Source organism: Conger conger, chromosome 13 (genome assembly GCF_963514075.1).
Source record: "Conger conger chromosome 13, fConCon1.1, whole genome shotgun sequence".
Taxonomy (NCBI): domain Eukaryota; kingdom Metazoa; phylum Chordata; class Actinopteri; order Anguilliformes; family Congridae; genus Conger; species Conger conger.
In genome coordinates this window covers 25,266,018-25,293,539 of record NC_083772.1, presented here as the reverse complement: position 1 = coordinate 25,293,539, position 27,522 = coordinate 25,266,018, and the positions used below count along the sequence as shown (strand labels likewise).

The window sequence follows — 27,522 nt, the reverse complement described above, 5'->3', positions numbered from 1 at the left end:
TCCCTTCGAATATAAAGTATATAATTGTTGCAGGGGACACATTGAATTCCTCTTTCAGATAGATGGTTTTTAATTTAGAGAGATTAGCATCGGATTTCATAATGTCTCCTCATATACATATCTCTCAGAGCAGGACTGGACAGGAACAGTAATGTATACCACAGCACTAACACACATTAGCATCCTCTGCATCTATGATACTACTATTCACCATCTCAACAAGCACTTTATTAGGAACATTTTTACTTTATTACATCTACTTATTCATGCGATTATCTAATCAGCCAATTGAGTGGCAGCAGTGCAATGCATACAATCATGTAGATACGGGTCAGGAGCTTCAGTTAATGTTCACATCAACCATTCGAAAGGGGAAAAAAGTGACTTTGAGCGTGGAATGATTGTTGGTGGCAGCAGTAGAAGTCTACAAAATAAGTCTAATAAATACCTAATAAAGTGCTCGATGAGTGTATATGCCATGGTTATTTATGGTACCCTACTGATTATCTCTTCAGACAGAAAACAAAGGCAGGAATTCGGTCAGGAATTCCGAGATTTGTGGAACACTCTCACTTGCTTTGCACCGCGGCTCCCTCGCTGGGTTTGTGGAGGATTAAACAGACTTTAAAATGGCGGCAGCTGGGGTTGTGACTGCAGCTTGCCCTGCGGTCAGGCACACCCAACAGGAACATCCAGGACGAGCGCACTGATGCGCTATGACACCGGGTCCCGCGGGACTCTGACACAGTGACGGGATCTGAAATAAGACCACCTGAGGATCTCCTGAAGCCTCCGCACACTCCTGCCCCAACAGCTTCACAGATACCATGTCAAAAGGCGCGGATGCCACCGCTCTCACCCCTTTGCAGGCAGTGAATAAGACATTGTCTTTGGCGAGATAAGTTTCTTTTAGGCCTTTAAATGCGAGCGTATATCGTGAGTAGAGAAGCTGATTGGTCAGTGAGACGCACGAGCCCCACAAGTCACAGCAGAGGAGAATAACTCACATGATGCAGCATGCGCCCTATGGGTCTACAAGGCACCACAGGCTCAAAAGCAAAGACAAAAGACAGACAGTACATTACTGAACCTGAGCTGCTTCATTTAGCATAAGGCCCAAGCTTATTCTGACAGAAGGCATTGAACTCCCCAGGGCTTGTTGATTTCCATAGATGATCCAGGAAAATCCTTAGTAAATTAAACTTGAAGGTTTTAAACCTAATGTATGTCGGTACATGGACATGCATACAGCACACGGTGTGCTGATTCGAGCAGGAGGCAGTCCCCTCCAGTCTTTCCCCCTCCCTGGCCCAGCACCCCACACAGATGGAAGCAGCTTTAGTCTGACTCTGACTCCCTATTACAGCAGACTGGCAAACACCCTTATCCAGGGCAACTCCGATAGCCTACATTTATTTTTAGGTATTATCCATTTATAGAACTGTATTTTTAGTAAGTGGTTCTAGACACGGTTTTACAGTAGTATCTCTTTCAGGGCTACAGCAGCAGAGATTTGAAAACACAGACTCCTGTGTTAGAATTTAGTTCAACAAATACAACACCACTGCAATGATGTATACTGGGGTTCTCCTTCACACACTCCGTCAGAGCCGACTGCAGAGGTCTGTATCCACCCCCAAGGGCAACAGGTGACACAAACTGGGAAGCCATTCATCCCCTCGTGTTAACCCTTGCTCTTTCCATTGTGTAACACGTTCATCACTCCTATCCTCCTGTCCCACGCTACCTCCTCCTGCTCAGCGGTACAGAAGAACAAGATAAAATCACATAAACCATGCACGTTATTAATGTTGACAGAGCCCACAGCACACACAGGATCTCTGTAATAGCATAATGTGGGCAAATCCCTCGCATGCACAGTCTCCAGGCCTCCTACCGCCTCCACAGGCTCTTGTGGGTGACGGTGCGATTCGATTAAGGCGCTGCCATCCATTCATTTCACCACGTGGCGTCATTACTCTCATGGGTGTCTCCAGGGGCTGTCTGGACAGGGGCCGGCAGGCCCGCCCGCACCTTCCACTGGGGCTCGGCGGCACACCTGGGCTCCCTCCGTCCCCCAGCGAAGAGGCGACGTGACAGATCCGCACAGCGACAGACAGCACAAATCATATCTCTGCCCAGATGCTTATGCTTACGCGTCTCCCGGCCTGGGCGGGCACTCACCCAATAGGAGGGATTGAATTAGTCTGCCCGACTGGACGGAGAGCGTTTGCTCCAGTTTCCACAATAGACAAGCTGTGTGTGTGTGTGTGTGTGTGTGTGAGCACATGTACGTGTGTGTGTGTGTGTGTGTGTGAGTGGGCAGTTGTACGTACGTGCGTGTGTGTGTGTGTGTGTGTGTGTGTATGTGAGCACATGTACATGCGTGTGTGTGTGTGTGTGGGCACATGTACGTACGTACGTGCGTGTGTGTGTGTGTGTATGTGAGCACATGTACATGCGTGTGTGTGTGTGTGTGTGTGTGTGTGTGGGCACATGTACGTACGTACGTGTGTGTGTGCATGTGTGTGTGTCTGCTCACGTACGTGCGTGTGTGTGTGTGTATGTGTGTCAGTGTGTGACACTGGACACATTTCCAGTAATGGAGGGAAGGCAGCACTGTCTGCAGAAATAAATGACGAGGGGGAGAGGGCCGAGGTGAGTGTGGCTGCTCTTAAGTGCAGCTGTACACAACTCAAAAGAGGGGACTCAATGTGACAGCTCCTAGGATCCTCATTTGGCCATCGCTGCTCTCGCTGCTCTCCCTGAAAAACAGCAGCTGGTGCACAGCCTCCTTAGGGCATGCCAAAGCAGCGCAGGAAGTCACTTTCACTGCTAAATATCAACTGCTGACATCCAGGGAGTCTCACAGAAAACTACAGGATATACTCAGGTCTGACACCTGACATTGCTTGGATTGTGAGAAATTAATACAGTATACTACAAAGTTGAAAATGTCAGCCTTATATTTACAGTATCACAAATAACTATAAATGAACATTGTGCAAAAGGCAGGTGAGTCCAATTGACATAAAAAACCCAATTGCCTTTTATTGACATACACTGATGCATATACAAAGAAATCTGAAGCAGAATGTGTGTGGTCAGTGAAACTTTTTGAACAAAAAACTGAAATCTGGTATACAAAATATCATAATAAAATTATTCCAGATAATTCTCCATTAAAGTAACGCCACAAACTAAGATGAGAGCTTTTGCCTACAGTGTGGAGATACAAGTGGATTTAGTTGCAAAAGTCTATAAGAAACATGAGGCTGATTACAACAACACATCATAGAAAGAGCAGCAGGACTATTCATTGCTGAACTGAAAAAATATGAGATGAAAAAGGAGAAATTAGATCAGCAGCACAGAGCATACAGTTAACTTATTGTGCAGTAATGTGAGAGTTCAGAATGAGCATTTATAAGAGAAGAGCCATTGTTAACTCTATGCAAATCAATGCTTCACTCTTTTCATTTTCACTGTGACTGAGGTCCTAATTGGATGCTGTAGAAATATTATTTTTAGTAAAAGGTTGGTCATGGAATTACCACTTCATGATTCATTGAGATGTCAAAATCTAGATTTTAAAATGTTCATTTTTTAAATCAGCAATTTTTGGCACATGTATAATTGAGTCTCTCTGATATTGCAAGTCCAAGATGAATCCAGGTCAAAAATAGACAAGTCGAAATCAAGTCAACAGTCATGAAAATTGTCACTAGAGTAGGACTTCAGTCCAAAAAAGGACTTGACGCCTACTGCACGGGGCCACATAATTGATACCAATAACTGTTTATATAATTAACAGAATGTAGCCACTAAATTACCCACAAGCAACTTTGCATTACACTAATTAAATAATGTTTAATTAGTTTACCCATCCAACAGTCCAAAACAAAAATGAACAGTGGCTGAGCCAACCCACGGCATGCCCTAGAGGGGTACACAAACAGATCCTTAGCACACAGATTATTTATTCAGGTCAACAGGTTGACAGCATATCTTTGGATGTGGGAGGAAACCGGAGTACCTGGAGGAAGCCCACACAGACACAGGGAGAACATGCCAGCTCCACACCAAAAGTTGGATTAAAACCCAGGACCTTCTTGCTATCCACTGCCCACTGCCGTGCTGCCCATAAAGGACAGTCTAATAAACATGAGGGAGGAGCAGGGGTGGTGGACGGGTTTTAGATTAGCAGTCTGCAGCCAGCATAAGTACAGAAGGAAGGTTTTCACTGGCAGAGTGCATGAGGTGTGATAGGTGAACATCACTAATCAGCTGAGCTATCAGCCGATTCAGCCGGAGCAGCTCCACTCTCACGGCCTGACAGAACTGCGCTACGCTCAATTCCTGCCAAATACTTTAGCCAACTCACAACATAACTGTATGTCATTTTATTACGAGGAAATAGCAGGATGCAATAAGCTACAAAGTTTTGCAGTTCTGAGAAGAAGAATAATTTGCCACACAGGCTGATAATAATGTTTTAATTTACTTACATTGAGCAGGCTAGCTAGAGTGTGACATCTGCTTTTAGACTTTTCATTCAAATTAAGCACCTTCTCTATAAATCCTGCAATGCTACCAATGTGTAATCAAAAAATAAGACAATATTCAGAAGGCAAAAGATGATTGACTCAAAGAAACAGGAGTGATCACTTTATTGAGGTTCAAGTCTGTGTCATCGGCTATTGTAATCTTTTAAAACGAAGACCTCAGAAAATCTACGCTTATAGAACATGCATTTCTTTCTGCATGAAAAACACAGAATCTTGCTTTAACATAACTACTGATATTATCAATATGATGGGAGAAAAACCGCATTTGGCTATGGCTAATTGCCTGTATATACGTCACGCTTCGGGATGATAACCGGTGGCACACTGTCCTCTCACAGGGCACTTGTTTTAGATCTAACCAATCCTTCTCCTTACCGAGGAGCCAGCATACTGAATGAAATTCAGCACATGCGGTTCTCTGCCAAGCTGCTTTAATCTAACTTGTCACACCACAGCCAAGACAATCAATCTGGAGCATTTTTAATTAAACATATTTCATTACACCCCTAGCTTAAACAGAAATTCCTTTTCTATCAGGGCAGTGATGTTATACAAATGGATTACGGTCATGCATATGTTTACCATAAACAGCTAATCAGGTGTGTACACAGCACATAGTTAACAGATTTTTGAATTTGTAAACATTACAAATTGGTAGCGGCAAGCTTATGGAAGATTTAGAAATGCCAATTCAACTGCAGAATGCACTACAATCTCTGAAGATATATTTACAAAAAAGAAAATAAACTTAAAAAATTCTATGGCCACCTGTAGAATGATGTGTCGGAATGGCAATTTTATTCAACCACTGAATAACAGGCATGAAGTGTCATACACTGGTGCTTCTCTCTGTGCTCCTGAGTGTGGTGACAAAGTAACTGAGACAAAGCTGGTTATGGCAGGCCCTGTATGTAATTTGTCTAGGCAGCCTGTAGCAAAGTGGTTAAGGTGCATGACTGGGAAACGCAAAGTTGGTGGTTTGATCCCCAGTGTAGCCACAATAACATCTGCACAGCCGTTGGGCCCTTGAGCAAGGCCCTTAACCCTGCATTGCTCCAGGGGAGGATTGTCTCCTGCTTAGTCTAATCAACTGTACGTCGCTCTGGATAAGAGTGTCTGCCAAATGACAGTAAAGTAATGTAATTTCTTCACAAATAGATACAATTTACAGCATCCTACATTATAACCAGTCATCACTCAAACTAGCCAGGGACAGCAAGTCCCGTTACATCACATCTATCACTAAGAGAAATTATATTCTATCTCCAACATGATTCTACCTCTTTTCAGATTTAAACATTTTTCTTCCAACAGCATATATCAAATATGACAAGTACCAGGTTGAAATGCAACAATAGCACATAGATTCTGGAAACATAATGCGTGTACTGATTATAAAATACTGTATATGAAAAGTTTGTTTGATGCCTTTTGCCACACAAAAATACAACAATACATGCTAAAAGGCAATGTGGGTCTACAATTTGTACAATGATTACCTGAGGTCTGGGCACATAGCTATTTTATATTTCTATTTATGTCATAATGTATAAAAGATACTCCACGACTGTACATTAAAAGCTTTCAGACTTTTTAGAGGACCTCCTTGAATTGGTTCTTCTACATACAGAAATTAACTGCTAAACCTATAGGGCACACAATACATTTTCATCACTAATTTAGCCCCAAAACCAACTGTCATTATTTCTGCTCAACTACAAACAAATTTAGTTGAAACAAATGGCACATTTGGCACATCACAGCTTAAGAGCATAGATCTAGCCGTGTGCCAGCTGCTAGCATACATTTGTGAGCACCTACGAGCTGTCTGGCAAGAGTCAGGTGTCACAAGCTAGGCTTAAAATATGACCTGTCAACAGCCATGGAAAAACAAAATCACTCTGAAGGCTCTCTTCCAGCAGCTGCTTCCAGAAAGCTTTTCCTCCAGAACTACAACAAAAGAACACCACGGAAGGAGAGACACAGTGACAGAAAGGTGGACGAAGGGAAAACATGCTAGACAGCAGCACAACAGAAAAGAGGCTGTTGTGAAAATGGAACATTTGAGTCACTGTTTACTTGGAGACATTTCATGGCTTCGGAATAGTATCTCCATCACAGAGGATCTGACAGCTAGGATTTCCAATCCTGAGTAGTATGTCAGCTTCCTGTGAGTCCACAGAAAGACCTCCCACCAACTTTAACAGTGACAGTGAACATTTTCACATAAATAAAATACTTTTCCATGCATCGTCAGGTTGGATTTCATATACCCAGATTCCGTAGCAGAAACAGTAGGTTGGATCTCCTTTATCCAGTGCTTACAGGCATCCGGAAAGTATTCACAGCGCTTCACTTTTCCCACATTTTGTTATGTTACAGCCTTATTCAACAATGGAATAAATTCATTTTTGTCCTCAAAATTCTACACACAACACCCCATAATGACAACATGAAAGAAGTTTTTTTGAAATTTTACCAAATTTATTAAAAATAAAAAACTAAGAAATCACATGTACATAAGTATTCACAGCCTTTGCTCAATACTTTGTTGATGCACCTTTGGCAGCAATTACAGCCTCAAGTCTTTTTGAATATGATACCACAAGCTTGGCACACCTATCTTTGAGCAGTTTCGCCCATTCCTCTTTGCAGCACCTCTCAAGCTCCATCAGGTTGGATGGGGAGCGTCGGTGCACAGCCATTTTCAGATTTCTCCAGAGATGTTCAATCGGATTCAAGTCTGGGCTCTGGCTGGGCCACTCAAGGACATTCACAGAGTTGTCCTGAAGCCACTCCTTTCATATCTTGGCTGTGTGCTTAGGGTTGTTGTCCTGCTGAAAGATGAACCATCACCCCAGTCTGAGGTCAAGAGCGCTCTGGAGCAGGTTTTCATCCAGGATGTCTCTGTACATTGCTGCATTCATCTTTCCCTCAATCCTGACTAGTCACCCAGTTCCTGCCGCTGAAAAACATCCCCACAGCATGATGCTGCCGCCACCATGCTTCACTGTAGGAATGGTATTGGCCAGGTGATGAGCGGTGCCTGGTTTCCTCCAAACATGACGCCTGGCATTCACGCCAAAGAGTTCAATCTTTGTCTGATCAGACCAGAGAATTTTGTTTCTCATGGTCTGAGAGTCCTTCAGGTGCCTTTTGGCAAACTCCAGGCGGGCTGCCATGTGCCTTTTACTAAGGAGTGGCTTCCGTCTGGCCACTCTACCATACAGGCCTGATTGGTGGATTACTGCAGAGATGGTTGTCCGTCTGGAAGGTTTTCCTCTCTCCACAGAGGAACGCTGGAGCTCTCACAGAGTGACCACCGGGTTCTTGGTCACCTCCCTGACTAAGGCCCTTCTCCCCCGATTGCTCAGTTTAGACGGGCGGCCAGCTCTAGGAAGAGTCCTGGTGGTTCCGAACTTCTTCCATTTACAGATGATGGAGGCCACTGTGCTCATTGGGACCTTCAAAGCAGCAGAAATTTTTCTGTACCCTTCCCCAGATTTGTGCCTCGAGACAATCCTGTCTCGGAGGTCTACAGACAATTTCTTTGACTTCATGCTTGGTTTGTGCTCCGACATGCACTGTCAACTGTGGGACCTTATATAGACAGGTGTGTGCCTTTCCAAATCATGTCCAATCAACTGAATTTACCACAGGTGGACTCCGATTAAGCTGTAGAAACATCAAACAAGGTTGATCAGTGGCAACAGGATGCACCTCAGCTCAATTTTGAGCTTCATGGCAAAGGCTGTGAATACTTGCAAAAATCTCAAAAAAAGGACCTGTCACAAGCATATAACCGTATAGTGACTTCTTTTATTTTAGAAAAAAAAAAATCAGTGTGCAGGTATAGGTCCTTTGTTCAGGCGTGGAATGTCCTATGGCTCTTTTGCTTTTTAAATTCAGCAGTTATAATAGTCTTTCACCAGAAAGCGAGAATGCCTGTCATTACCTGAAGGCCTGCACAGGTGGAAAAAAGTAAGAGTTGTCCCCAATTTTGTGTTCCTGGGTTTACTAATTAGCCCAATTCAGCCAAGGGGTAGAACCAATTAGTAAAATCTGCTGGATGAGTGTTCACGGGTGGAAGAAACACATGGCATGATGTTTTGTCCCCTGTTCTTTCCACTTCTGGAGGTCTGGGCTACTTTCTGTGAGACCGCAGCATCTATGAACTATGGTACATCCTATACCCTATTGAGCCACATGCATGGAAAAAGCACAAGACACTTCAGCCACAAACCTAGGGCTGAATACACTAAATCACTATAATTCTCTTCAACGCAGCAGGGAAAAATACTTAAGTCAATTCCTATAAGACCTTCGATTGCGAATAAAGGCACTGCATTGTACCACCAACTGGGCACTTGACCTCCAGTTCAACTGCTTGCTTGCAGCATGCTCACACCACATAGAACATTACATAGTTTTATAGGCATTAGAATTCCATTTAGATGTTACCTACTCAACTGAGACAGACTCGGTCAAGGTAGTGACAACATGTGTAGTGTGGTATGTATGTTTGTGTGTATTAGACTATCACACAGACACTATTAGAATTTAAATTGTATCGTGAATAAGGCTACTCCATACAAGTGCTGATTCACGAAGGTGAACTATAGTTTTCTCAAGGGGTTAACCTTAACTAGCTGCTGGGGTGGCCATTAAAAGTAATTGAAGATTACGTTAGAATGAAAGGTGCCACTCTCTACATTAAACACTCTTGCAAACAGTGCATTAAAAAAGCACTGTTAGTAAATGTTTGTAACTGGCAGTTCACTGTCATTCGAATGTTTTGTTCTGTAGCACTGATTTAACTGACCAGTATTCAATTTCTTGTATGAATTCCATTGGCATTGATAACAGCTTGGCAACGTCACCACATATTAAACACTGAAGCATTGAATAACGCATTGTGGAATGTTCTGCCAGTCCTACTGTAAAGCCAAAGGCAGAGATGGGAGTGTTTTAGGAGGAGATTCAGCTGCCAAATACACAGATCCAAGATATCCAAAAGATAAGTCAATTGGGAGAGGCCAGGTGATCTTGCTGGCCAATGTAAAGTTTTGACATGGTTTTGCTGGAGAAATTCCTGGCATACATGTGCAACATTATACTCCAGCACTGGCATGCTGGAACAGCCCAGCCAACGCTGATAATAAAGAGCACAATACAATGCTGCAGGATCTCCTCTCAACAGCGTACCTGAGTCAGTGTGCCTGCCACATGCACTAATGCTGTCCGGCCCCCATGCTGGATACCAGCCTGCATCATCACACTTCAACCACCAAAACCATCAGCCTGCATCCTCACACTGCATCCACCAAAACCATCAGCCTGCATCCTCACACTGCATCCACCAAAACCATCAGCCTGCATCCTCACACTGCATCCACCAAAACCATCAGCCTGCATCATCACACTTCAACCACCAAAACCATCAGCCTGCATCATCACACTTCAACCACCAAAACCATCAGCCTGCATCCTCACACTGCATCCACCAAAACCATCAGCCTGCATCCTCACACTGCATCCACCAAAACCATCAGCCTGCATCCTCACACTGCATCCACCAAAACCATCAGCCTGCATCATCACACTTCAACCACCAAAACCATCAGCCTGCATCCTCACACTGCATCCACCGAAACCATCAGCCTGCATCCTCACACTGCATCCACCAAAACCATCAGCCTGCATCATCACACTTCAACCACCAAAACCTTCAGCCTGCATCATCACACTTCAACCACCAAAACCTTCAGCCTGCATCATCACACTTCAACCACCAAAACCTTCAGCCTGCATCATCACACTTCAACCACCAAAACCATCAGCCTGCAGCACAGTCTGAAGACTCATGCTCACTCCTTTGTCTGTACACATGCACATCCATCGACATGCCTGAGGGGGAAACGGGATACACTGCTGTACAAAACATGTCTCCAGCACCACACGCTATCTATGCCACTATCGAAGTTCAGCAAAATGACACGGTGTTAACACGTTTAATTGGAAAATTCTTTGGCCAACAACTCCTCCTCACTATTACGGGTGGTTTGGCCTGATGCAAGGGCACAGATTTGTATAGATATAAATATAATTTAAAATGTATTTTGTAGTAGATTTCTGGGGAGGGGGGGCAACAATTGTTGGCCTTGGTGACACACTGCGTGGCTAAAAGCTCAGCGACAAATAGTTTAATCAACATTGTCATCTCTGGACGCCGTGAAGGGAAGATAATTTGGTATTTTTTCTGTGGACATCCTTATTCTACAAAGCCAGCATGACTGGGGCATGGAAGAGTACAGCGCTGGTCTGGTAAAGCATCCAATATGAACCTGTAATGACCCAGGAAACATCTCCTGACAGAAACACACTCAGCAGCGCTGAGGACCAGGGTGTCAGATGGGGTGTAAGGAGGACGTGGGAAAGAATTGAGGCGACTGAGGGGGAAGGAAGGGGATGAAAAAAGTGAGAAAACAGCAATGGGAAAGACTGGGGAAGAGAAAGAGGGAGATGATGAAGGAAATAAAGTGGGAGAAAAAACCCCCAAAAAGCTGGAGAATGATAAACAGAGAGACAGAGGCCTGAGGGAAGGACAGCAGGAATAATTAATTACACAATGATTTGATCTAAATGATTAGATTTCGCATACAGCCACTGCTGATATCGCACGCCGAGCAGGGCGGGAGGGGAGGGGGGGCGACAGCGTTTTCCACCAGAGAAAAAGTCAAACTCAAATGAAGAACGCGGATCTTTTCAGAACCAAACAGTAGCAAACGCAGAGCGGCTTCCACGGCCGCGCCCATGTTCAGCAGCCTTGATTGGGCACTCAGAGACGGCGCGCCGCCATCAATGCCAATAAGAGGAGTTCTCTGCTCGCCCATCATCAGTGCTGAGTGAGTGCATGAATGCCCTTGATGTGGAAAACCAATGGCACATTATCAAATATCCTCTTGAAAAATATCATTTTAATGAAGAGGTTATTTTCCTTCTGTAGCCTGTGAGAGGCATTCATGTGGTGTAAGTGTGTTAGGTTTATCCGAATAGTACCCACCTCTCAACATCAGAGGAGAGTGAGCTGACTGAACTTATTCACAACTTGGATTTTACTTCCGCAATAAAGAGTTTAATAAAAATAAATACTGTTCTGCATTACTATATAATGTTTTTAACTGTGATCCTCTTTACAGTCATTTGCCAGCAGATGTATGGCACGTGTCTGGATTTCCCAGGATGACTCCAGGACTCATTGGGGGGAGGTGCTCTGGCGGGTCGGTGCCTCCTGCTTCTTCCGGAAGCTCTCCCAGTAGGAGGCGTCTTCTTCTGTGAGAGGGGAGGCTCCTGACACCAGGTCGCTGAAACTCAGCACGGTGAACGTGGAAGGCAACTCATGGGGAAAGGCCGGCCGGTCGTCCTATAAACACGGATAACTGTCGGTCACATGACTCCGTTATGTGAGGATGATGTTGAAAAATGAGATCATGAAATCCCCCTGTTGTCATCTGGTTTGGATGTAATCTAATGTAATCTAAAGGGGATTTCATATTCTTATTTTAAAACATTCAATTCGACAAATAATTTTAAATAAACAAAATAATTACAAAATAAAAAACAGTACAATTATTTCTTGAGCCATACCATGCCAACTCCAGGAGGTTGCGCCACACACCACGTTTTTCTCTTTTTGTGTGTTTTGATAGAAAATTAAGGGATTCTGAAAACCTGAGCTTCTTTCATTTTCCCGGTAGAGACATTTAAAGATTGCAATAAAAAATGCATTGTGGCACGAAATGTGTTATTTAGTGGTTTACAAAACTTTGTAAAGAAAAGCCATAAATCTATGTAAATTTGTATATAATCTCACCTCAGAAAACATGCATCCACTTTAATTTCAGTGATATTTGGCCCAAGAATGTACAGGGATGAAAGTGGAATTCTCCATGTTTCATATCTCAGCTAATTAGTATCATGCTTGTGCTCAGAGGACTCTCATTTACAAATAAAACTACGCTAAAAATAAGTTAATTTGGAGTTTTGACCCCTCAAAATTGTTCCCCAGAGTAGTAGATGTGTGTTTTCTGAGGCTGGATATGAATTCTACATATACAATTTGATTAAAAAAGTTACAGATTTAGGAATTGTCCTAAACAAAGGTATGGACCTGTAAAAAATCACATTTTGTGCCCCGATGCGTTCCTGGCTCTACTGGCAAAACGAAAGGTAGTAGGTTGGAAGCTTAATTCTATATGTCATTATCTACCAACAGAAAATGAATAAATCTGAGAGGCACTGTGGGGTAAACTCCTGGCCCTCCTGGCTCAGTGCATGAGCCTTGACTGACTTCCCAAAGACTCTGACTCGTTCTGCCTCAGTGAATCGCAAATACATACTGTTCTTCTGCTGTGACATCCTACCAGCTCATGTGCACCTTCCAGAACAGACACTGCAGTGGCAGTGGAGTGTGCACACGTGTGGCTGACAGAGACACATCACAGGCACCTGACTGCAGTCACCAGTGAGTGACTGGATGGCAGCTTCCCTTCCATTTAAAACCATGTCTCTCTACCAACTGCACCCCATAATGCCTCACCCAGTGGGCCATGCCTTGCACAGTATGGCCTGGATGCAGAAGTAGGATGCATGACTGCAACAGTTGTCTTGAAATTGGGTGGGTAGGATTGCTCATCGGTAAAAAGTGTAACACCTGTGGGATTTGCTTGGAGTGGAGATAGGTATGCAGAGATACCTTGACATTCACAGGAATATATCAGGAAAGCCACCACCGTCATACAAAAACTGTGCCCTAATGCCACATTACTGTCTACAGCACTACAGAAAACACAATAGAGCCACTCAGGAACACAGAGAAACTGGGGAGAGCCAAAGGCCTGTCTACACCATGAGAAAGAGCTCCAACAAACCGCATGCAATGTTTAATATGAAGGGATGTTGGTATGTCAGCTCCTGGCATACAGAATGCTTGCAGACATTTTTTTATGACATAAGCAGCCGTAACAATGCCATCCACCACTCCAGTACACATCTGGCCCAGCCCCCAAACTTCTTCCGTAGGCAGCCAATAAGCAATGTTATTGGACAGAGAGTTGCTTTATTTTTCTTACATTCGCTCACCTTCCAGAAGCACTTACCACCTTTAATCAAGCCCACACATTTCCAACATTTAGCAATGCTGCAATTGCGACCTCCTTATGAAAGGAATTTGATGTCAATGGGCACATTAGAGAACCAAAAAGCATTAGTTGCTGAGAACTGCTCAAAATAATGAGCAAGTCTTTAATTGAATGTGAAATATTATTTTTCGACAGCACATATCCATTTCTGGTATAATGCAGCGGTAGACACTGTATTGTAAGGGCCTGATTCAAAGCAATTAACATCCCATTACAGGTGGAGCACTGAAATTAGGGTTACAATGAAAGCCAGAGTCTAATACGGCCTCAGAACAGTGCTGCCTGTTTGGCATCGGCACAGTTCTCCATTTTTTAACGAGTCCCTGATTTGACAGGAGCTAAAATGACCAGTTCTTCAAGGCCTTGGTTCAGGGCCAGGCCTCTCTGTGCCTGGAGGGCAGATATGCATGCAGGTTTTTGTTTTCGTCAATTACCGCAGCCTAATTAGTGATGTTTCCCAATGCTGATTCACTACGAGATTAAACCACAGTAAAACCTTACAGTATATACAGGGACACAGTCATCTGCTGTCAATTCATCAACTGTCCATTTAAAATTATAGTATGACAAACAGAAACAGCTTGCCTTGCCTGTCCCTGTGTCATTCATCTGCACACAGAGTGGAAACACTAAAACCTGAACCTTTGGACCATGGACCTAACAGGAAGCTGTGTTTGAGAGGGTAATAAGATGCTTACATCAGCCGCGTTGCTGCTCGGCCTCCCCAGTGCTACCGCTACATGGTGGTGTTTATCCAGCAGGCACTCCTGTGGAGAGACGAGAATCAAACCCTCCATGACCCAGTTTCGCTAATGCAGCCGTCCATGCTAAGTGGCTCCCGCAAACCTTGAATGATATTATATTTGAATGTACACAATTTCCCTGTTATGGATTCAAACAAACCCCAAACACTGATCTCACACCACACGACGAAAAGCCATGCCACCCATAAGTTCAGAACGAGGTCCCAGGAATGATGAGGTTTGCCCCAGCCGGCGGGAAGGTTCTTTTCCCCTTCTTTGTGCTCACCGGACTTCGCTGGGCCCCCATCCTCCATGGATAATTTACATTCAATTCATGATTATTAAAAGCTTTCAATGGAAACACCGCGCTGTACAAAACAGTCCAGTTCCATTTTGCAGTTGATGGAGGCTGCTGGGTAAAAAATACAGCACTCTAAATTGTTTCCATTTTCCTTTCTACGTTGATGTACTGTAGCCAAGCACCCTCAGGAGAGCAGGAATATGGTGGAACATACAGCTGATGGCGCACCCCCGTTTCTCAGAACTGTGGTACAGAAACATGCAACAGAACTGTGGTACAGACACAGACAACAGAACTGTGGTACAGACACAGACAACAGAACTGTGGTACAGACACAGACAGCACAGGCCTTTGTGCTGCACCTGCATTAACAAAACTAGCAGGGCACATTTGTGAAACCGTAGTCTAAACCGTAGTCCATTCATTTTCAAAATGATAAAAACAAGAATATCTCAGTTTTCTGCTGTTCTGATTTCTGCATATGCTTTGCAAAAAATAAAAAGGTTAAAATAATAATTATCTTTTGAATGCCCATTTGTAATTCAGTCACATAGTGACATTGGTAAAGCCCCCCGCAGAGACAGGAACAGCTCATTATTTGGGGTGACATGCTGTTCTGGATGCACTCCATGTTCTCTGTGCTCCTCTCTGTGCAGACCTGTAGAGGCTCCCCTCTGCCTTCCACAGCGCGGGTCACAATCCTGCCCACCAATTAAGCACAACGTCTCCTTCCTGCCCTTTGCTCATCGCATTGTTAAAGTGCAGTGTTGTCAGAGGCATGACCTCATAATGTACTGCTATGTCCATCTGTAACTCATTGCCATCATTAACATACTGTGCTCCATAAAGTGCTAAGTATGTGTGCCCTTGAGCAAGGCCCTTAACCCTGCGCTGCTCCAGGGGAGGATTGTCTCCTGCTTAGTCCAATCAACTGTACGTCGCTCTGGATAAGAGCGTCTGCCAAATGGCAATAATGTAATGCAATGTAATGTGTGTGTGTGTGTGTGTGTGTGTATGTGTGTGCATGTGGGTCTGTGTGTGCGTGTGTGCATGTGTGTGTGTATGTGTGTGTGTGTGTGTAAGTGTGCGTGCAGGTCTGCGTTTGCGTGTTTGTGTGCGTGTGTGCATGTATGTGTGTGTGTGGGCGTTTGTGTATGTATCCGTGCGTGCGTGTGTGTGCGTGTGCGTGTGTGTATGTGTATGTGCGTGTTAACAGCACAGAGGCCTTACAGAGGAAGATAACAGTATTTGATTGGGTGTCCACCTCAGTGGACTAAGAATGTGACCTGTGACCTGTGACCCTGTGCTGCTCATTAGAGAGACACTTCTCTCTGACTTTGTTCTCCTCAGTAGACACAGAAGGGGTCTATCTCCTTAAGTGGGCAGAGAAGGGTAACATCTAACCCTTTATCCATATCCCCCACCATAGAGAATGACACTACTACAAGAATCATGTGTTCTGTGGCAAGAGGTTCAACTCTTGAACAGAATACAATTCTGCCCTTCAGAGAGGCATCAGAATTATTTCTACAAACATGAAGTCATATAAATGGAATGTGTAAAATATAAACCATGACCAATAAGTGGTAGCTGGAGGGAAGATAAAAGCAGTGATGGTGACCCTGTGCATAATCTCTTTTTAATGGTAAGGTTAGGGTTGTATAAAGCCCTGCACAGTGAACTGAGAACTACTCCACATGAGCAGGTCATCTCATCTCTCAGATGCACACGGGTCTCAAATGAAAAGAGAAGCGAACTAGCCCCCGGGAAAAAACAAAGTGTCTGTTCATCAGCACTGAAATGAATCTGACAAGCAGGTTTAATTAAACACTGCGGCGTCTGTCTTTAGCCGCCTGCGCTTCACCCCCCCTCTCACACAAACACGGAGCCATGACCAGACACAGCGCTCCCTGTCTGCTGCCCGGTCCCCTGATACCACTGCCTCCAGTGGCCCTCCCTGCTACACGGACCCTCATGCCGCAAACGCCGCAGTGTAAAACCACCATCGTCTGACTTATTTTAAATTGCTTTTCGTGACACTAGGCTAAGCCTTTTTGATGTCTTTAACCCCTTCAGACCTGACTTATGTTCCAGGGATAGGAAAAATGCAACTATGCCCGTTCCCCCATCCCAAATGCATCCAGAAATGAGATTCAATCAAAAAAATGTTTTTATTGTAAATCTTTCATAATAATTTTTTTTGTACATCCCAGTGGATGCTAGGTCCGAACAGTTGTAAAATGTAACATGTAAGATTCAATGGACATTCAATGGTTTTTTTAATAGATTAATGTGGAGGGAAATGTCACAAAGCATTTGGAAAAAAAGGGGTGTACATCATAATGTGTATAGGGTCTGAAAGGGTTAATGATCCCAAGCTGGGTAATCTTCCCTGAAAACAAGACATTTTTTAAATCTCCCTCCTCGCTGCAGAACAATAAAAGAAGCTTTTGGGAATGTCAGTTGTGCCGTTGGTCTGGGGTGACTTCGGCTTTCAAGGTGAAGCCTTGAGGAATGTGAAGAGATCGTGAGGAGATGAACTCTCTCCCTTCTCAACAGTGTGACAGCCGCCAGCACCATCAGGCCACAGATCTCAGATCAGTGTGGCAGCTGCTAATAGCTGGTATTAATTAAATCCAGGGAAGCTATGGATGTCTTGAGGGGGTATCTACTGGGGGTGCATTACTGTAATTGGCATCACTGTGCACACAATTTAGACTGCATTACCATCAAGCTTTGCTAGGTTGCTATCGCTGGTAATGTCTATGAAGATAAATGTGGGATTTAGTCACATACACACTCCAAGCAAAGTCTGCTTATGAATAAGTATAATGAATTATGCAAACTATCTACAAGGAGACCTATGGTTATTCTTTGAATACATTAAACCAAGGGCAAGTGCATCAAGCGTTATTAAATTGGTATTGTATCCATCTACTTGGAGCTATGTTCAAACCAACACAAGAGATTGTTTCCATCAATACTAATTATATTTCAAGAACAACACTAAAACAATTTGGCTATGAGGTTAACAAGATTTTGAATGTAATAAATGAATAATGAATTCATGTAAAATGACGTACAATATTATTAATAGTGATAATGTGTGTCATTATTTATTAAAATTAATTAGAATAAATAAAATATCTAATGAAAACAACATAAACTACAGAGTTGCCTTAGAGAGTCCTAACATAAACCGTCCCAAGACTCTTCGTCCCAGCTCACCTCAAACACCCAGTCCTCCTCCTCCTCACAATCGAGAAGCATCCTGGTCCCTCTGTACACCTGACCCTCCTGCATCTGCGCAGGGGAGATGTGGAACTCCACCCTCTGCAGGTCGAACCCGAGTCCTGTTCCCATGGCCTTAATGAAGCTCTCCTTCAGGGCCTGGGGGTATGGGAGGACACCTCATCAAAGGCCTTTTCTGTCTCACATGCGACACACCATCAAAGAGAGGAAAAAACGCGGGTTAAAATGCAAATGCTAAAATAGCAGCGAGACTCTCAGCTCAAAGGATTTGTGTTATCCCAAGCACCACTGCAGTTCATTTACTGGGACAATATAAACAAAATTCTTCTTGTGGTACAAATCGTAGCAATTCCCAGGACCTCCCAGCTGGAGGAGAGCTCCGTTATTAAATGTTTCTGAGGGTCCCACGGACTGCAGTAGAGTAAGCATGTAAACTCTGGGGAACAGGGAAAGACAATAAGCATGGATGGCTTAGTGCTGTTAAAAACGCTGCTGTATAAATGGGTTCAGCTTATTTTTAAAAAGGCTAACAATAACAGTTAAACAGAATTGCACTCCATGTATGCAGGTACAAAAAAGAAACTGCATACCCCAATTGTATCTGTAGGCAATTGCTATGGAAACTACAATTGCAATTTTAGGCAATTACTATGGACAGCAAAACTGGTTTATACTGAGAATCTGTGACCGCCGCATTTTAAGCAATCTTTCGGTTTTTCCAATAGACATATTAGATATTAGTGATCAAATTACCAAGCCAGAGGTCCATTATTATTTACAACATGTGGCTTTGTTAACAAGGGAGCGGCCATGCGAGAGATTAAGATCTCCATGGTTACCCAATGTCGATGGAACAAGTCCAGCTGTGTCCACTCTGGTCCTGCTGCCCTGACGGTCATCCACTCGTGCTCAGTGAACTGTCTTCTCATGATCCGGAAAAACTCTGACACACTGCTACTGCCTGTAAAGCCACAATTGTAAGAAAAATTGTTTGCGAGTCCCACTAAAATCTCTATAATTACGTATCCTTGATTATTACACTGCTCCCAGAAACAGGTTAGCCTGATTATCTGCAATCTCCAGAACAAAGAAGTGAAGAGCAATAGGGGCACCTTGTGGCCAAATGTAGAAGTACAACATCACAGAACATTTTTCCTCTTAAACCTAATGTGGCTGGATTGCATTTTGAAGGGCATTCAGTATAGAGTTCTATTAAAATGTCCTTAAATGAACAATGATATCATGACAAAATCACTAAAGAGTGGTGTCAAAAAGACATTTCCACATTCTAACCGTGTGAAGGACCTGAATAAATTGCAGTCTTAGTTTCCCCGTCTCAGAATTGCCTCCTGGGAGTAAGCAAAATGTATTGCCTTTTCCATTTCACCGAGAGCCGTTTCAATTATCAAGGAAGGTTTTAGTGATTTATAAAAGCTTTAGAAAGATGCTGTCTGAGTGTCAGGGTTGTATAAAAATATTATCATCAAAGTCTTGAACTTGGTAAAATAGGATTTACTGGTTAAACAAAGCACTGACACATTCTGTGCTTTGACTCCAGACCTTTGGAGGATAAGCTGGGTTGTTTCATATATTGCAAGCAAATCCACATTTCTGAAAAGACTGAAATATTATTTCATGTTAAAAGTAGAATGGTGGCAATGCCCTTCATCACAAGACACTGCTTCCACACCATGAAACCACATAATATTCAATAAATGATGATGTAATATCAATAGCAGGCTTTAAAAGAGGTGGAAAACTCCAGTTGTGGAAGGCTATGGCATGTTTCAGCACAAGTGATAAATACAAGTAATTTATTGGCTAAATAGTCTACACAACTAAAGACCTTGTTGTCAAGGCCTTAATTAGCTGCTGATTCAAAGGAAATCATAAGACCATATGACCCTCCGGGACTAGAGCTTGACAGCACTGGTTTGAAAAGTCTAGGAACTGTGTGACGTCTAACCAGGGGAAAACACCCTTTTTTATTTTATTTTTTTCATTACATTTTAAGAAATAAAATCACCCAGGTGGGCCCTAACCTGGCATGGTGGTCTTCATTACGTCCACCCCTACCTGCCAACCCTGCTCTGCAGCCAAAACTGCAAAGTCTCCTTGATGAGAAACATTAAAGCTCCATCTGCAGACCTCAGTGGAAGAGGGTGGGTTGGCTAAGAAAGGCTTCCCTTTGGCAGTTCTCTCGAAACGGATCTGGTCCCAGGAGATCCCCATGCGCTCCCAGATGAGCTTTCTCAAAAGTAGACGGCCAGCCTGAGCGCACACAGAAACACACAGTACATTAAAGCAAACTCCTAAACAACTATTAAACGCCTAAAGGGCAGGTGTGAACCATAAGAAAATGTAAATATGCACGGTCCTAAAATTCTTTGTTAGTCAAAGGTGCTTTTCCTTTATTCATTTCCAGATTCCACAGCCCACCTCTTATCAGAGGTCCAAAATTACATTACATTATTGGCATTCAAGTCCTTCTCCAGAGGGACTTGCAATGCAAACACAAGCGCAAAGATCAGGGGATTAAGTGCAGTATTTCACTAGACTAATGGATTAATGTTACCGACGATGAGAAAGCTTGCCAACCACATTCCAACCTTGCCAGAACGCAACATTATCGCACAATTTGGGAGGGAATTGAATGATGCACTCGCCTTAGGGTACCCGGTCTATCGTCTTAGATTCGGCCTCATCGGCCCTAGCTAACATCCTCACTTCAACTGGTCGAGAAAGTAGAGAGTTCCAGGGGACAATGAGTTAATATTCGTATAGGGCTGCCCTGAAGCTAATGAAACATGTTGGAATGTGAGAGACAAAAAATGGTAACTATGGTACAATGGATTTTTTTGTTTTGTTACACAACATACCATTGCTAATTTTGCATCTTTAGCGAACACGAACTGTCCAATTCGTTCCTTCTCCTCTCTCTGCACACAGCGTGCCGCGAATAACCATTCAGTAGGACTTGGAGTCCAGGAACTGCACCGAAATGCCCAGCGTACACTATCCATAGTGACCATGCGTCTGCCAGCACTTACAAAAGAATTGAGCGCAGACATAAATCTAGCGATGTTACATAAGACTGTCTCTCCTTAGCTGACATACTAGAAATAAACAGAGAATTCGCAAACTATTACAACATGCATGAAAACAGCCGAACACCCTACAAATACTGTATATTATCTCCGGAAGAACTCCGATAGAGGCGGGACAAGAATGGTTACGATACGCCATGGGGTTTGAGTGACAAGTGTTGAACCAATGATAAGAAAGGTTGACTCGACTGTACCCGAGGCTCTTCCGATATGATTTTGCCTTTGATGATGCGCTGATGATGATGATGACGATGCTAAAGCTAAACAGATGAGATATTTATCATTTACAATTATCAGTAAGTTGGTCTTATTTTGGCTTGACAGTGTTGAATTATTAGTTGCAATATTTTGTTGTTACAGAGCTGTATTCCTCATAGTTACAATGATGTAGCTAGCTATTTAGCTAGTTCGCTAGAACTCATTGTAAGGACAAGTTAGCTAACTAGCTAGAGCTAGCATAATCTCGAAGTAGTTTTCGCTAGATATGCTAATTGTAGGTAATGTTATGTTGGTTAGGGGATGGGACAGGACCATTCTCTTGCTAGCCTCTACTATAGTACTATGCAAAGAAAACGCATGACCGACTGTTCTAACTAGCCATTTCTGCGATATTTTGGAGGTAATCGTATTTGCAGTTGAAACAATAATACGACGACTGTTGGCTATTTTAACCATTAATCCAGTTTTTTAGCGTTTGTTGATAAACAAAACCTACTGCAAGCTCGCTTATTAGTCAGCTGCAGTAGCTTGCATATCTTTTTCTAGCTAGTCGATTTAGTCATTTTGAAAATAAAAGAAAAGAATTTAAGCAATGCATATTTCAGTTTAATTTAAAACAGTATTGCTCATTTTAATTTTTGCAGACAGTGACTGTTTGTTCAATTAAAGTTACAGCTTTTCAGGTAGCTAACTAGCTCAGTAATCGTTATGCATGCATATTACTACATTTGTGAACATTGATGCTGCATGGTTTATTGGGCTCCTTAACATGTAACCCATGGTCTTTATGCCATCATTACAACAATGTTAAAGAGCATTCCTCATTGATTTAGTATTTTAGCTGCTAACTTTTACTTTCTTGCTTGGTACTGCAGGTCACCCTGACTTCACCTTTCGGCACCTCTGACATCCTGTGCGACTCCGGTCACGTGCGTGAGGGAAGCAGCTTTTGGATGCAGGCTGCTTTCGGAGCCAGTTTTAGCCCTTCCATGTCCTCCCCCAACACGATCGCCAAGCTGGATTTCCTGCAGATGAAACACCTGAAGCGAAAGCGGAAGAGCAACTACAGCGTGAAGGAGACGCAGACTCTTATCCGGGAGATCCACAAACGCAAGGACATCCTCTTTTCCAGGCAGCAGAACACGGCCATCAATGAGCTGAAGCGGCGGGCGTGGGACGAGGTGGCGGACTGCGTCAACGCGCTGGGCGAGGGCGAGCTGCGCACGGCCGCTGAGGTCAAGCGCAGGTACCTGGACTGGAGGGCGCTCATGAAGCGCAAGCAGATCCGAGCCGAGCTCTCGGGACTCAAAAGCGAGTATAATCCCTCGTCCCCGGACAATGAGAACTCGCTGAGTGGGGACCAGTCGCTGGACCTGAGTGGGTTCCCCAAGGACTCGGCCTGCGACTGGCAGGACCTCTCGGACCTGGGCGAGCCCAGCAGTCACACCTCGTCCGGCATCAAGATGGAGGATGAGGAGGCCAGCAGCTACAGGGTACAGCTTTTTTTATCAGTCTCGTTCAGACATGACACTGTCTGGCTTGTTTCAGGGGAGTAAGTTCATATTTGTTACAAGAAAGTACAATATTTCAGTTTAATAACAGTGCAGAACAGGGTTTAATAACTTTCTTACCTGTGAATTGACAGTCTGTGTAATCTGGGGATTTCTCTGTTGCAGCTGGAGGGTGAGGGCGGGGAGGGGGATGGAGAGGCTGAGGGTGAAGAGGAGGATGAAGACTGTTTCCCGTCCATCCTGCCGGACATGGAGCGCGAGGGCCGTGTCCCGGAGGTGTTCGCCCACATCGACGAGTTCGGTGTGCTGAGCTCCTCCAAGGCCGCGGGCGGCCGGGACCTGGGGCTGGGCGTGGCCGGGGCGGGCGTAACCGGGGGCGACAGCACGGGGCTGCTCATCGCCCTGGAGAAGCAGCGGCTGGACCTGGAGAAGCACAGGCTGCAGGTGGAGACGGAGCGGCTGCAGGTGGAGAAGGAGCGCCTCCTGGTGGAGAAGGACAAGCTGCGGCAGGTGGACGTGGAGCACGAGCGGCTGCAGCTGGAGAAGGAGCGGCTGCAGGTGGAGCGGGAGCGCCTCAGGCTGCTCATGTTCCAGGCGGAGCGGCCGCCCCCGCCCTCCTCCATGGACTGCGAGAAGGACAGGAAGCCCTGGCCGCCCGCCGTCGACCTGGAGGCCGAGAAGCTGAAGCTGGAGAAGGAGAGGCTCCAGCTGGAGAAGGAGCGCCTGCAGTTCTTCAAGTTCGAGTCGGGCCGGCTGCAGATCGAGAAAGAGCGCTTCCAGGTGGAGAAAGAGAGGCTACAGCTGCACAAGGACGGCCAGCAGATGGCACTACACCAGGGGCACTAGCGTGTTCGGAGGAGACCTTTCTGAGAGACAGAGATTTGAGATTGCGGGGCGGGGGGGGGGCAGACATATCAGGACTGAAAGCTCAAGTGTGCGGTTGCCTTGAAATTCAGATGGTAAAAACGGATCGCAGGATTGGTCCGTAGAAGCCAGTGTGTGCAGGCGTGTTTTATTTTTTTCACCCAAACCTTTGGTCAGTTCAGTTAGTAACTCAGATGATTATGTGTGCAAAGTGTTCAGTCGTTTTAAGAGTCCTGGGGAATATCCAGGACACTGTCTGTCTATCAACGGGTCTACCGACGATAATACAGAGGGGAGTCTTTGAATAATACATACCTTATTGTTTATTTTCCTTTTCCGGCCCCTATGTTGAGTGGACTGGAGGCCCATTTCCCCTCCGAGGTGTGCTTTGATATTTAAGAATCCTATGGCAATGAATGCCTTGGTGCTGTACTTCGATACAGCATCATTTTACTCTAACTGTACCAGTAGCATCAGTGCTGTGTAATGCACATCACCCCAAAAAACGATTACACCTCGGACAGTGCTGCCTCGTGTGTTGGTTTAGCTTTTTTCTATGAATTTTATCTTCTATCAGAGGAATCATCAAATCACAGTCCTCAAGGTCCAAGAACTGCTGGTTTTTCCACCCTTTACCTGGGTGTGAATACAGTCTGGCCAATCAGTAGCACTAATTGTTCAGCTAATTTCATGGGAGAAAGGACCAGATTTGATGATTGCTGTTCCATAAAATCTATAAATCAGATGAGTCGAAATAAAATCGTGTGACAGTTAGTGTTTGTGTAAAGTGCTATCTGTACCGTATATACAGTAGGAATTTTCCGGTCAGATCTGTGCCAGTGGTAACACTGAATGGGGTGCATATCCAGCAGCTTTTTGTGCTTACTGTAGAAGCTATTGAGCAGAACACCGTGTCTCATATCATTTGCAAATTTTCAAAGTTTCTACAATGTTCTACAATCGTATACAGTGGGGTGCAAAAATGTCTGTTAGAATGATTGAAGGCAAGCCCGAACTCTAAATGGTACAGTTAAACATGAGACCTGCAAATTTTGAGCAAGATTGCTTTTTATTTTTATACAATTTATTTTATTTTTTACATTTTTTACCAAAAAAAGGGTCCTGTGCAAAAGTTATTTTTAAACTGTGAAATTAAATAAAAAGTAATCTTGCTTTAAAACTTGAAGAAATGTGTCATGTTTAATGTTTAGTGGTTTGCTTCTGTTCACTTATTCATTGTAAAAGGCTTTTTGACCAGGGGTGCTAAATCTTTGCGCACTACTGTACATTAGTGGAGGTTTTTTCAGTGGCCTAAAAAAAGCCAAACAAAACAACACACCCCCTTGCTTATTTAACATTTCATCCTGTTATTGTGCCAAGTTCATAAAATCAAATGTACACTAGCCAATTACCAGGAGATATTCAGTAGCCTGATTGCTAGGTGTTCATCGCTTCTGTGTCCTTCATAAAATGCAACTGGATCTACACCAGTTAGCACTGGTGCACTACACTTTCTCTTGTGCCAACAGCACAAATGAAAAAAAAAAAAAAAAAATGAAACCTGAGATGTCCAGCTTGCTGGCAAGTTTAAACATTTCCAGTCTGTTTATTGTTTCATGTTCGGTTTTCTTTTTTCTTCACATAAAGACACTCCATATGAAGTCGTGGTTCAAACGTGAGACTTGGCAACATGTAATCGCTTTTTTTGTGCAACCAGAAGCCTCTGATTCAAATGTGGGTTCTTCTCCAATAGCTAATGAACACTGTGTCACACATAGGCTGGGGAAATTACACTTCCAGCTATCATTCACAAGAACAGGACATGCCTATGACACGCTCTTCAGCAGGGGGTGTTGCTGTCCAAAACATGGAAGGGAGATGAATAGACTCCTTAAAAGATGTTTCAAGAGGTTTGGGGACCATTCGTGCCCATTTGGCTGAGACTCATCTGGCACCAGTGTTTTGTACTGTCAGCTCAGTTTAGTTTTTTTGGCATTCTAGACTGCAAACAACTAGATATCTTTATCAGTAACTAAATATGGGCACTGGATATCACGGTGTTCTGAAAAAAAAAATTTGATATTGAGATACTAGTGTTTTTCTTCTTCATCGGTGAAACAGTGTCTTGGAGTAGGTTAAACCTGGATTGATTCTGGTTTCTTGTCCATAGTACCGCAAGTGCATTCTTTCATTCAGTATCAGATCATACATGTGTACTCCATGGTATAAGCTGTTATTTAGAGGAAGAGGAAAATAGATGGCAATTGTGAAAAATGCTATTTACTGTTAACTATGTAATGTGTGTAGAAGAACCTATTTAACGACGAAGCACAAATGTAAGGTGTAAGTAGGGAGGTTGGGTTAGCATCTTTAAAGCAGTTGTGAGAGTTTGTAGTTTTCCTTGGTCTCTGCTGATGGACATTACTGCTGCCTTCCTGTTACTGTACTGAAAATCTGATATGCTGTCAAAAGAGAAGCCAGGAATGAGAATACTGCCTGTTTTGTTGTTGTGTATTTTATTATACAGAATAAAAAGCTCAAACTTAAGTGCTGTATTTGAGTAATCTATCGTAAATCAAGCCTGCAGGTTAACCTGAGGTGTAAATGAGTGTAATTTTACAAGCACTAATAAAACATTTTAGAATGATTTACTGCATCATCGGGGTATTGACGCCTCACTTCCCAGCTGCATTCCTTATTTCATCATATCAGTCTATCATATTGGCCATAATTATAGTATCAGGCCATATACATTTTTGTCTTATGCTATTATTGGCAGATCCAAGTACAACCCTAATATTATCATACATGCCTAATAGTGATATTGGTAGAGGGACAAAAAAAAAGGAATGGAGCCTTTGGCATTAAGATGAGCTGATTATGCTTCCTGCTTGATTTCTTAGGCCTTCACTAATGCACACAACAGCTTCAGCATAGCATTCTTTGTATAGCATATATAACTAAACATAGCCTACTTTATCACATGCACCCATTCAATTTTACATACACCGTCAGTTGTTATAGTATGTAGCCCTGTAGTTTCTATGGATACTTCACAAAAACAGGAAGGTAGGTGCACTTGAGGGTGCTCACGCGTGTTCTGTGAGAGCCTTCTAAAGTTACACGAATGACACAAAGTGTAGCCCGCTCAGGGAATCTTGTGCAAAGAGGACCTCTTAACAAGCCTGGCCTGTGTTTTTTCTCTCAGCAGAGTGGGCAGCGCACACCTGACATTTCCAATTTGTCCCAAACTGTAAATCCCTGTTAAGGCAGGTACACGCTGTTCTGCTCTCAGAGTGCCACAGTGTAGCTATTTGTCCAGCTTGCTTTAAATGGGTGACACTCTCACAACTGGGAGGAATTGTTGGATTGATTCATTTAGGCATTAATTAGCTGAATCAGCTGCGTAAGTGCTCGGGTGGAGAAGAAACCTCTTGGATTATGAGCCTACGGGGAGTGGGACTTGGCACCTGTGAATTAAGGGCTTGTTCAGTAACCAACCTGTGACAAACATGATATTCCTAGACAGCGCAGCTGTGCCATTCGCTGGCAGCCGTGTCAGCCAGCATTATGCTCTTCCTATTCGGCGCTATGACAGTTGTGCACATTACCCAGGGAGTAGGTATAATGAGCCAACCGCCTCAGAAACTCTTCACATATTGTATTGTTGGATATTTTACAGCCTTTGGAAACACAATACTGTCATTTTGGCTTATAGAATATAAAAAAATGCTGACAATTTGCAAGAGCTTTGCTC

General features: G+C 43.7%; 2 protein-coding genes across 3 annotated transcripts; one reads left to right on the top strand and one right to left on the bottom strand.

The window, feature by feature from the left end:
• Window positions 1-11,681: 11,681 nt before the first annotated feature.
• On the bottom strand, window positions 11,682-21,299 carry aasdhppt (aminoadipate-semialdehyde dehydrogenase-phosphopantetheinyl transferase). Its single transcript, XM_061218248.1, has 6 exons — window positions 20,944-21,299; window positions 20,107-20,335; window positions 18,904-19,025; window positions 18,041-18,202; window positions 14,467-14,535; window positions 11,682-11,991 (listed from the first exon to the last, which is right to left on the bottom strand). Exons 1-6 carry the CDS (start codon window positions 21,133-21,135, stop codon window positions 11,824-11,826), a joined length of 942 nt encoding a protein of 313 aa, XP_061074232.1. The 5' UTR covers window positions 21,136-21,299; the 3' UTR covers window positions 11,682-11,823.
• Window positions 21,300-21,376: 77 nt separating this feature from the next.
• On the top strand, window positions 21,377-26,312 carry msantd4 (Myb/SANT-like DNA-binding domain containing 4 with coiled-coils). Of its 2 annotated transcripts, none has more exons than XM_061217912.1 (3): window positions 21,377-21,467; window positions 22,266-22,883; window positions 23,067-26,312. In XM_061217912.1, exons 2-3 carry the CDS (start codon window positions 22,344-22,346, stop codon window positions 23,745-23,747), a joined length of 1,221 nt encoding a protein of 406 aa, XP_061073896.1. In that variant the 5' UTR covers window positions 21,377-21,467; window positions 22,266-22,343; the 3' UTR covers window positions 23,748-26,312. The 2 variants fall into 2 exon arrangements, with proteins under 2 accessions (XP_061073896.1, XP_061073897.1); XM_061217913.1 differs by lacking the exon at window positions 21,377-21,467 and adding an exon at window positions 21,665-21,790.
• The last annotated feature ends 1,210 nt before the right edge of the window (window positions 26,313-27,522 follow it).